Here is an 11,642-nt window from a genome sequence, read left to right on the forward strand (position 1 = left end):
GCTTTGTTAGTACAATTACCTCACTGCAGCCACGTTATTAATTAGATCAGGTCATTAAAAATGCTTCAAAAGTCTCCAACAGCACAAACACGCTCCACAGATCCAGTTCAGGTGAAGCCTCGAAGACAAGTAACAACTACAACCATCTACCTGTCAGCCACACCCATAATCATGCAAAGTTTAAGCCTTAAAACAGGTGAGTTATGAAAACATTCTCCTCCATACAGGTGTCATGAAGAAGGAAACATTTTGTGCTTTAACAAACAAGTATATCTTTAAATATGAATAAAAAGCAGAAGATTGATAATAGAGTGGATCCCCACAATCTCCTATTCTGGTTTTTGTTACCCACAGTAAGAAAACTGAGTCACTGCTGGAGTTTCTGCTGGACATCAGAGGAACTGCAGTTTGGCTGCTTCTGGCAGCAGCCGAGCTTTGACCAGCTAACCGTGACGTCTGCACGTTCTGTTCAGAGTTTACTTGTGTTCATTTTTTTAAAGGATTCTAGATCTTTTTGTCTTCTTTTTTTTTTTCCTGTGACATGAATCAAACCTTTACACCAAAATAATCATAAGAACTCTAAACTGTCCACATTCTGTTATCTAATCGTGAAGCGGGGCAGCACCTGCGTCCGCTCACTGAACCTGAAGCCTGTTTCCTCTGACAGCCGCTGCTGGACTTTCCCTGCAAAACAAACCCTTTTTTCTGAGTTTGATGTCTGGGAGGAAGTGACTCCACGGCTGCCCACTAACAAAGTTGTTCTCTTTAAAAAAAAAAAGAAAAAGAAGAAGATCTGCTTTCTTTTTCCACGAATGAAAGGAAAAAGAGAACTGCCTGACGTGTTCGAGCTCATGGAGCTCTCACGGAGGACTTTCTCTCTCTTATAAGCTATAAAACGACTCGTTGAACATCATGAATCATATTTGCATCAAATATTTCAGACCAGGCAGGGTCCACCTTGAAATTACAAATTCAAAATTCAAATTTTATTTGTCACGTACACAGTCATACACAGTACGATATGTAGTGAAATGCTTGGACAACTGCTCGTGACCTAAAGAAAAAAAAAGGAAAAGGCTATGAATAAGATAGGAAATAAATATGAAAAATTAAAAAGTGTAAATTTAACTAGGAAGGAATAAAATATAAATTAAGGTTAAAAATGAAATAACTGTACAACACAATTTAGAATGAAGGGTAAATTTAACTGGGAAAGAATAAGATAAGATATATAAATTAAAGTTGAAAATAAAATAACTGTACAACAAAATACACAATATAGAACTATATAAGAATGTATGAAGAAATATAAATAAATATATACACAATAACAGCAGCTGTATTAACTGGAAATGAAGAATATAGTGACCAGTGTTGTGCAATCCACATTTATTACACAATTATTGATCTTTTTTTTGCTCATTTTAAAAAATGTGTTTCAGTTTTTACAGTCAGATATGATGGGCGGTTTTCATTCCCAGGGTTCATCATCCTCTGTTATCAAGCAGGGTGTGTTTACTTAACTTTAAATACAGTTCTTTGTTGACCCTGCAAGAAAACTTACTCAAACTGACTCGACATTTCTCATTGCAGAGGGTTAATGAACCAACATGCTGATTAAAACTGAGCAGCAGGTGAAGATCTGCAGGGTCCATGTGACACCTCAGGATGAGAATGTTTTGAATTTGATTGCACCGACTCCAAAATGGGGTTGACGCTCAGCCACTTTATTAGAGATATCTGTTCAACTGCTCATCAGTATCTAATCAGTCAATCACGTGGCAGCAGCTCGGTGCATTTAGTCATGTAGACGTGGCCGAGATGCCTGCTGAAGTTCAAACTGGGGATAGGACTGATGAAGAAAGCTGATCTACAGTAAGTCACCGAGTGTGGCATGGTGTCGGTCTGAGTGTTTCAGAAACTGCTGATGTGCTGCCATTTCCCACAAACATCTCTGAGTTTACAGAAAAAATATAATACTGCCGCTCTATGGAAAGCAAGCTGATAGAAGGTAACAGGAACTCAAATAAGCACCTGTTACATCCAAAGTATGCAGAACAGTATCTTTGAACCTAGCAGCAAATGAGCTGCAGCAATTGAAGAGCACACTGTGTCATTCCTGTCAGTAAGAACAGGAAAGTGAGGCTGCAGTTCACACACTAAACAAAACTGGACAACAGAAGGTGGAAAAACTAAATCATGACGTGTCACGTCAGAAGAACTTTAAACTGAAAGGTCAGAGAGAAAATGCAGACTGCTCTGTGCAGAACCCGGTGACAGTCGGGAGAAGAAACCCCAAAAACTCAGCGACACAAACTAAAGCATGAATGAAACAACGCAGATCAGCTTCATCAAGAACATCTACTTTAGATAATAAAAATGAATATCACAGCAGATTCACAGCACTAAAACTGAGAATATCAGACGACTTCTTTATCGGTACTGACCTCACGTGTTTGAGAAACACCCTTTGTGCTTCCACTCTTTTATTTTGTCCCCCAACTTGCTGATCCTGATCAGAGCCTGAAGATCTCCCAGAGCAGACAGAGACTTTTGTCTGCATCAGTCTGATTATCATTGATCGACGTTCACGCAAACGATTACTTTGATTATTGATTAGTCAGCTGGTTATTTGGCTTGTTTAAATGACAGTAAATATCAACTCCACCTCCTGGAGCTTCATGAGGACTAAAGAGAAACTTCTGGGTGTTTCCCCACAGGATAAGGACTGTGGCACATCTCCTCCTGTGGGAGTGTGTGTGTCAGAAAACCAATTTTCTTCCTTTAAAAAGTGCTCTGAGCTGAGTGAGCCTGCGCTGGGCTGCTGATGATCTAATGTGAATAAATCCAATAAAAGCAGCATGATGTAAGCGACACCTTACATCGCATCACGTGACTCTGCTGACCACTTTACGGGTGCAGCATTGAAAGCAGGTCACACTGCAGCTGCAAACACAAGCAGCAGGATTAACTATGTCCCCGAGGCTGGGAGAGGGGGAGGGAGGGGGGCATCCTGCACCTCTGTGCACCTCCTCCTCCTCTCTGTCTAACCTGATGTCAGAGGCTTTTGTTCGGCTCTCTGGGGCATCCTCTGCATGTTTCATGGAGCCTCGTTGAGATTCAGGGCGTGACTGAATCTGATTAACAGGAGCCGCAGAAGCACTAAAGCGAATCTGTGGAGGTAAATGTCACGCTCATGTTACAGTGAAGTCAAACAGGAAGCAGAAACGCCGTGAAGTCCATTACACTCAAAGAAAACTCAAAACCCTTCGGTCTACAGCGTCGTTTGGAGAAACGTCTGCTTCCTCTTCAGTATAATGGAATAAACGGCCCAAAGTGCTAAAAAAGGCAATCAGTGAAGCACAAAGTCACCCAACCTTCCACTGGGTCATTAACCCATTGCTGCTGTTAGCCAGTTTTACTCCTATAAAAGTCGCCCCATAAGTCATAAAAAGGAATAAAAAGCAGGCACTGCTGCTGAGGTGAAATCAGAGATCAGACATCCATCATCTCAGACTCCAGACTCACAGAGCCACCCTGAAAACCTCTGAAGAAACAAGCTCAACTAGTTTCCTACATAAAGGAATTTTAAATGAAAAACATTTAAATCACCTCGATCTTCTTTAAACTATTACATTTAGAAAATGGAATAATAATAATAATGATAATACATTAAAGCACACTATACATATTAAAATACATTATGTTTTCACTTCATTTTAACTGACTTTAATGAGCTTTAATAGTTTTCATTTTTTATTACAAACAACATATGCTTTTGTGTTTTTGTATAAGATCAACGGTGAGATTTACTCTCACTCAGAAATATAGTGAATATAATTAATGATAAAACAAAATAATGGTTCGATAAAACAGAATGTGACAAAAATATAACTAAAGTAGCTCTTAAGTATGAAAGCTTAAGTTATTTTACTTCTATGAGCTGTTTTAGTTTATTCTACTCTACTGAGCTGTTTCAGTACAGAAATTTCCTAATTTTTGACATAAAGAAAGTTTTTCTCGGTCCTTGCCATCTGTCTGTTTTCTTTTGAGAAATAATAATAACACACACATTTGTGTGTGTGTGTGTGTGTGTGGGGGGGTCTGGAGGGCCTATCCCTGCCCAGTGGCCCTGCAGGAGTTTTTGTCCGGCCCTGTGCATCCAGCATTCAGGTTTCCATTAGCAGTTAAAAGGGTCACACAGTGACTCAGAAGTACTTTTACTTTTACTCATATAACAGTGTTAATATAAACAGCTATAAGTGAGTCTGTGATTGATCTGCATGTATATGGGACAAAGCCCCATCCTGACTGTTGGTGAGTGAAACGGAGATTAATGAGGTCTTACCTGGGAAGGCGTGTGGGTTGGACGACCCTCTCTTGAGGCACTTGGAACAGAGAACATGTACAGAGTAGTGCAGACCGGGCCACTCCTGCAGCAGCATGTTCAGCTCCTCCACCAGTGGAGTGATGGCCTGCCAGGCAGTCCAGATGTTGGGCAGTGAGGCGTGGCTGGCGATGGAAAGAGTCTCCACCTGCAGCTTTCCTTTGGCAGGCCGGTGGCTGATCACCACGGGAACTTTACCCCGATAAGCGAAGATCTGGTGCTTGCTGTCTGAACGCTGCACCACGTGGCTGTTGATCTGCACGCTGAAGCGTGCGAACAATCCAGGAGGAAACAGGAAAGGGAAACTGTACTGGATGTGCAGCTGCTCCACAGAGAAGAAGTTACACAGAGGCAGAGAGCTCCCGCCGGCTGAAGCATCCACCTGGACCTCCTCGCTGCTGACGTAGCTGGGGAACTTGTACCACACAGTCGCGCCATTCAGAGGCTTGCTGCGGGGTTTGTTTATGCAATAGCAGATCCCCATTTTCTCCAGTAGCTCCATGATGAGATGGAGGTCCTGCTGGGTCTGGATGAGCGGTCTGAGGAGCAAGCGGATGACATTAGAGGGTAGGAGTCCATGCTGGAGGAAGCCCTCAACGTGGTGCTGCAGATGGGTGACCCTGAGGTTCTCTCCCTTCTCGTCCTCTATGACCAGACTCACTCGCCCCTTGTCCCCCCTCTCCCCTTCAGAGAGGAGCCGGTCCAGCAGGGTGGACTCATCCCTCTGGAAGAACACATTGAGAATTGCGATGAATCGTGGAAGATTGTGAAAAACGTATTCCCTTAGCGTGAGGCTGTCCTCAAAGTAGAGCAGCTTCCCACTCTCGTGCAGGTAGGATAAAGCGCTCTGCAGCCGGTCCTCAGTGAGCCCTGCCTGCAGGCCCAGCCGGGCTGAGTCCCACCACGAGAGCCACAGGTCTTTGGGCTTAAAGTGCAGCTCCTCCAGCATCTGCCAGGACTTTGGCAGCACACGATGGAGGTTGGGGAAGATCTCCCTGTGTTCTGCAACGGACATGAGCTTCTCCCTCAGCCTTGGGATGTTCCTCTGAGCACCTGTGCAGCAAACTCTCAGGACAGGAGAGAGGATCTGCAGCCGGTGGTTCAGCATGTACTGCAGCTGGGCTTTTCGGCGCCTCAGGTTTTTGTCAGTGACACCGTAAAAGAGGATGTGAGGGCTGGAGGTGCGGACGTTGTAGCCCTGCTCCAGAGCCTGGTCCACCTGCAGTGCCAGCCCCCTTAAACTCTGGATGTCCCTCTTCTCCTGCAGGCCAATCTGCCTGTGGATGTCCAGAGTCTTCTCCTCCACCTCCACCTCCGCACACAGGTCTGTGTGCGTGCCCACCAAGCAGACTACAGCATGGGGCACTTTGGCGCAGAGCAGGTGAAGGAAATACCCAACATGGGTGTAAAAGTTCTTGGGCGAGTACGTTTTGAGGTTGATGACGAGAATGTAGAGAGCACCGGGGGAGAGAAAGAAGGGTTTGATCAGGTCGTAGTTTTGCTTCCCTGACAGGTCATACACAAGGAACGTGAGGTGGCGATCAGCGTCTGCCACCCAGTTGGTGACTTCAATTCCTTTGTTTCCCTGGTTACTGCTGGCGTCCTGCTGCGTGCTCACCAGGCTCTGCCTCAGCCGGGTTTTCCCTGCGTTTTGGGTCCCCATCAGGACCAGTTTGAGCCGCGGCTTCACGGCAAACTGAGAGTGTGCAAGCTCCTTCTGATACACTGCGATGTATGGGATTCCCTTCATGCACACCTCGTACGGTGGCTGGATCAGAGGGTTATCCTTCACTTTCCAAATGTTCACTTTGGAAAGCTTTCCAAAATTATCTGGAAGAATGGCTATTTGGTTACCCTGTAAAACGAGCTCCTCCAGATTCTCCAGCTCCACGATGGAGTCAGGCAGATATGTGATGCTGTTATTGTCCAGCCACAGGTTCACCAGCTTCCCCAGCTGGCCGATTTCCTCTGGAATATGAATCAGTCTATTCCTGCTCAGGTAAAGCTCCTCTAATCCCGTTATGCTCAAAATAACCTGGGGAAAGTTTTCAAAGTCATTTGAGGACAGATTGAGCATTTTGAGTCTTTGCAGGCTGCCGAAGGAGGGGGGCAGCTCTCTGAGGTGGTTCCCGTCCAACATCAGGCTCTCCAGGTGCTGCAGGTGACAGAAAGTGTGGGGTAAGGAGGACATGTGGAGGCTGCTGAGCCACAGGATTTTGATGGACTGCAGCTTCCGAACGTCCACCGGTAACACCTCAAACTTATTCCCAGAGCAGTCGAGCTCCTCCAGCTCACTGAGGGCCATGATCTCGGGGGGAAACTGGTTCAGCTTGTTGTGATCTGCATCCAGAGTTCGCAGGTGGGCGAGGCCGGAGAACGACCTGGGGAAATCGTGCAGGTCGTTAAAGCTCATGTCGAGCTCCTCCAAAGACTGCAGAGCTCCGATCTGAGCTGGCAGGTGCTGGATTTTGTTGTGGCTGATGCACAACTTCTTCAGCCCTCTCAGCTGCCCCACGCCCTCAGGAAGGCTCCTCAAACAGTTGTGGCTCATGTCGAGCTCCACCAGCCGCCCCAGCTCAAACACTACCCTAGGGACAGAGCTGAACTTGTTCCTGCGGAGGACCAAGACGCGCAGGTTGTTCAGGGAGGATCCCAGGCCGTCCGGCAGCTCCTGCAGGGAGTTGTTCCCCAGGTTGAGCGCCTCGATGTCGGCTATGTCCTCTGGCAGGATGATCTGGTTGTTTTTGGAGCAGAGAGTGAGCTGCCTCAGGTTGCTCCGCAGCTTCCTGGAGCGGAGGGCGGCATCCCTCCACAGCCTGGCCGTTTTCAGATTGTTCTCCTTGTCCTCCATGGCGCTGCAGCCGGACCCCTCCTCCTCCTCCTCCTTCTCCTTGTTTTCATTGAGAGTTTTCATGGATCCTGAGCGGGCAGCATGGTGGACGGAGTCCCTCAGAAATCAGCGCGCTCCTCACCCACAAACCCTCCTCCTGAGAGGGCAGACGATCCGCTTCGAGTCGGGAAATGATCGAGTTTGTCGAGAGGAGCGGGAGGCGTGTGCGCGGCCGCGGAGGCATCCTTTTCTCCTGCGCCACTCAGCACACAATAAAGGCAGACCTCAGCGCTCACAGCTCCGGCTTTAAACCGAAGCTCCGGAGCCTCGTTTCTCCTCCAGTCATCGCCGCCGCCCTCATCGCCTCCATTAGCCGTCCTCCGCCTCTTTCCGTCCTGGTGGATGTGCGCGTTTGTGAGCGCTCTCCGAGCCTCCGTGTCGCTTCCTGGGAGCGGGGAGTGGAAGTAAAGGAGCAGCCGCTCACTGCGTCAGATCTCTGAGCCCTCCTCCTCCCTTTCTCCTCCTCCCTCTCTCCTCCTCCCTTTCTCCTCCTCCCTGCACTGTGGGGAGCAGCAGGAGGAGGTGGAGGAGAAGGGAAAGTAATCGGAGGGTGAAAGCTTCCTAAACTGTGCAAAGAAATTCAGACCAAACACAAAAACAGTGAACAGTTCGACAGAAACATTTCTGCCGAGACAGAGAGAGACGATCAGCTGATGAACGCAGAATTTATAAATGTAGTCTGAATATTCATGTTTACACATGCAGAGGTTCAGAGTCCAAAGAGGATAAATGCGAGTAAAAAAATAAAAGAATAAAGGTGATAATATTAGTGATAAAGTCTGAACATGAGCCCGAAAAGACTGTAAATGTGAGTTCTCCGACGGCAGAAGAAGGACTCTGCCTCCACGTGCTGGTCATGATGTGGAAGTACACCAAACAGCACGTTTAATTCCCAGGCGTCTCCTACAGAGCTGTTCTAGCTTAGTGTTAGAGTGTGTTCACTCATTTCAGTATTCTGGTTGGAATTTCATTAGTTTCTCTCTTTTTTATTATTCACAGCATTTTAGATGTTTTTGATACTGCAATCATACTGTTAAACTGAGTAACCTTGATAACCTGCAGTCTTACACACACCACTCAGGAGCTTCTCTCCTCCTGTCATGCTTACATCTGCAACACATGTAAGACCACATCTGTCTACAACACTGAAATCCACACACACAGATCTTTATTTGTCCTCTGCCTGAAATCTTTCTACCTATAAAAGCACGTTGGGACTGAAGCTGTTTCCAGACTACTGCAAGCTGACAAAACAATAGGATATCTCATTGGCTTTGATGTTTCCACTGATGGCATAAAATCTAATATTGTGTTTAATTAAGTAGACCAAACTCCATTTTTATCAACTTGTTATTAGAGCTCAGTTTAAGTAAGTTACCGGTACTTTTCAAAAAGCTGATCAACTCAGTTTATTTGAGTTGATATAAATTAGAAAAACTAAGTAAACTGGAAATGTATTCAAACTGTTTTTGTGCATTCTCTCAGTTTAGCACCAGGTTTATGAACTTGCTAACTAGCCAGTTTTAGCCTAGCTTTTCATATCACCGATGCTCAGTGTGCATGCTGCTGCATCTCAGCTCATGTTACTTAAAAATGAACCCTGCAGCTTTAAAAACCTTGTATAAAAATCGTATACATTTTTTGTTGATTGTTTGAAATAGAAAAGTGAGCAGCTATAAGAGCCCAGATGAAACTTATTCAGAAGATGCAGCCGTTAGGGGGCGGGGCTTGTTTTTAATCCATACAAACCTTTATAACATATGAACTGTATATTTTGACCCCTGTATTTATTTCAATGCTTTGTGATTGCTTTTCAACATCTGTGACATCGATTAATGTCACAGATCTCAAGTGGGTTTTTTGTAACAAAACGTGTTTAGACAGGTTTTGTTGTGAAAGTCCAAAGCCATAACCAGATTACCGGCTTGTTAAATAGTTAAAGTCTAGGTTGGCTTTATAGTTGAAAATAAAGTAATTCAGCTTGTCCTTCTAAAGAATTAAATTAAATCCCATGTTTGAATCATATGAAACATTTTGGGTAAGCACTGCCACATGTTTTATCAGGTCATTGTGCTTATTAGAAACTTTATATATTGGATGTTAGCTTTTAACAAGCATGTAATGATTACATTTAAATTAGGTGTTCTTTTTTAAACACGTATTTATTTAGGCCTAAACTGACAGTGGCGGTACCACACATTCAGACACAGTAATAGACGGTGTTTTTAGTCTAATTTGGTTGTATGAGGTCTACATTGACCTTCTGTCTTGTAAGTTATAATGACTGCACAACCATTAGGGATCAAAACAGCTTCTAAATAATTTTTTGGTCCCTGTACTTGTTTCTTACTGTCTTTGAGGCTCGGGACCAGCACTCCCCACGTTACATCAAACTCGTACAAGTCTAGAAATGGAGCTGTTGGACAGAAAGACATCAACTGAGTGGTAAACATTATTGGGCAAGTTGCTACAAATTGTTTTTTAATTTAGTAGAACTTGAAATGTTTATCTGTGGGTAAACATTTCGTATTTCACAGTCAGAAACATCAAGTTATTCTTAGTATTGTATACTTGCAATGAATAAGCTGTCCTAACGTAGTTCTTTTAAGTAAGCTTTACTTAGATTTTTTGCATTGTTTTTTGTTTTTTTTTTTAGTTCTGTGAACTAATTTGATTTTACAGTGCAGTTGTTCACGGGTGACTGGTGCATCTGTCATCATCAGAGACCTTAAGGCCAATTAACTGACCTGTTTTTTTTTCACATTTCCCCTCTGAATGGAATTAGTTCAACCTCTACCCCTTTTAAGGGAATAATTATTTATTCTCTGTTGAATCGTTAGTGTTCTCCTTCACAAAAAAATAAACAGTCTCTAATTGTTATGGTAGTTTTCATTTTAATGGAGAGCAACAGAATATCAACCAAAATTAAAAAAAAAAAAAGGAAAAATCACATTACATAAAATGTATAAACTGATTTGCATGTCAGGGAGTGAAAGAAGTGTTTCAATGCCCTGTAATTTTTATTGTGCCAAATCACAACAGTCTCCTCAATGTGCTTCCTTTTCCAAGATGGCGCAGCGAATGGATGCCCTGGCAGGCGTATTTTCCGTCTTGTTTTTTTGCATAATTTGTGTTTCTGGACACTTTTCTGGATATTCTTACACCAGAGAAGTGCTTCTTAACTACTGTCACATCTGCGGTGGATAAACTCCCACCACTTACTCTGATTCAGACACATGACCCTGTATTGTGGTCTATGCACCTGTTCCATTCTTGCACTGATCATCACCTGCACTCATGTATATATCAATCTGCTTAGCTCTTTTTATCTTTAAGTGTTTGTCTTATCGTATGTCTTGCACAAAGTACAGCAGCAATTTCCTAATGTTGTAAATCTGCTCAACATTTGGCAATAAAACTCTTTCTGATTCTGATTTATACTGTAAGATGAGGACTCTACAGTAATACAAAGAAACCCAAAGAATCAGATGATGCCTGTTAACAAACACTTGGTCACAGTGGAAAGGAAAAACTCAGTTTTAACAGGAAGAACCTTCAGCAGAACTAGTGCTCAGGGAGGGGCGGCCATCTGTCGCCAGATGTTCACTCTCACTTCACTTTAACATATAGAAGGAAGATGTTTGTTTGCACGATTATTTAGTGCAAACATGTATTCTGTCAGATATCTCAGACTTTTATCTGAGTTAGTGCTCAGCTAAGATTAAATAATTATTGGTGGTAATTTTTACATCCATGTAGATGAGAGTCCCCTTCTGCTTTTGGATCATCTCTCCTCATCTCATTTCCTTGATTTCTTTGCTCGTGTAACAGGTGCATTAGAAATATTTTATCATTATTTTTCATGAATATTTATATGTTTATTTTGTGTATTTGTATTTTTGTGAACTTTTGTTTGTGTGACCTTTGACTTCCCATGTGTGTCACTTCCTACTCTCCTCAGTCAGCCGAGGCCTCGCTGGGCAGAGGTGAGTTTCTGTTTCTGCTCCAGTTTACAGAACAGTTGCATGCAGTAAAGGTGCTAAAAAAAGGTTTAAACCCAGTTGGTTATATTTTTATAATATTGTTGGATGTTTTTAGTCTAAACTGTTTTTCTGTTGAGTGCAGCACTTTATTGTAATATGCTAATTTGCTGAACTTACGCTAGGTTAAGAGAACATGCAGGTGGTTTCTCATGCGGCCTGCTACTTTTCCCTCTTATAAAGGTGTGCACGTAGAAAATTTAAATGGCAGCATTAAAAAAAGATCAAATAGAAGAAAGTCTATTAATGTTAATGTTTTTATTCATCAGAGCACAAATAAAAAACACAAGTTCACCTAAAGTATTTTCTTTCAAGTCTCCAAAAA

The 11,642-nt window shown here is 43.6% G+C and overlaps 1 protein-coding gene across 2 annotated transcripts in view; it reads right to left on the minus strand.

The window, feature by feature from the left end:
• Positions 1-7,692, minus strand: part of mfhas1 (multifunctional ROCO family signaling regulator 1) — a 30,881-nt gene extending 23,189 nt beyond the window's left edge. For both annotated transcript variants that reach the window (XM_085413285.1, XM_085413284.1), the window contains exon 1: positions 4,349-7,692. In XM_085413285.1, coding sequence (XP_085269411.1) covers positions 4,349-7,301 — 2,953 coding nt within the window. In that variant the 5' untranslated portion in view covers positions 7,302-7,692. The remainder of the gene's footprint in view (positions 1-4,348) is intronic.
• Positions 7,693-11,642: the final 3,950 nt, after the last annotated feature.

This window comes from Rhamphochromis longiceps, linkage group LG7, assembly GCF_057381845.1.
Source record: "Rhamphochromis longiceps isolate RC_006_pf linkage group LG7, R_longiceps_female_GT1.1, whole genome shotgun sequence".
Lineage (NCBI taxonomy): Eukaryota > Metazoa > Chordata > Actinopteri > Cichliformes > Cichlidae > Rhamphochromis > Rhamphochromis longiceps.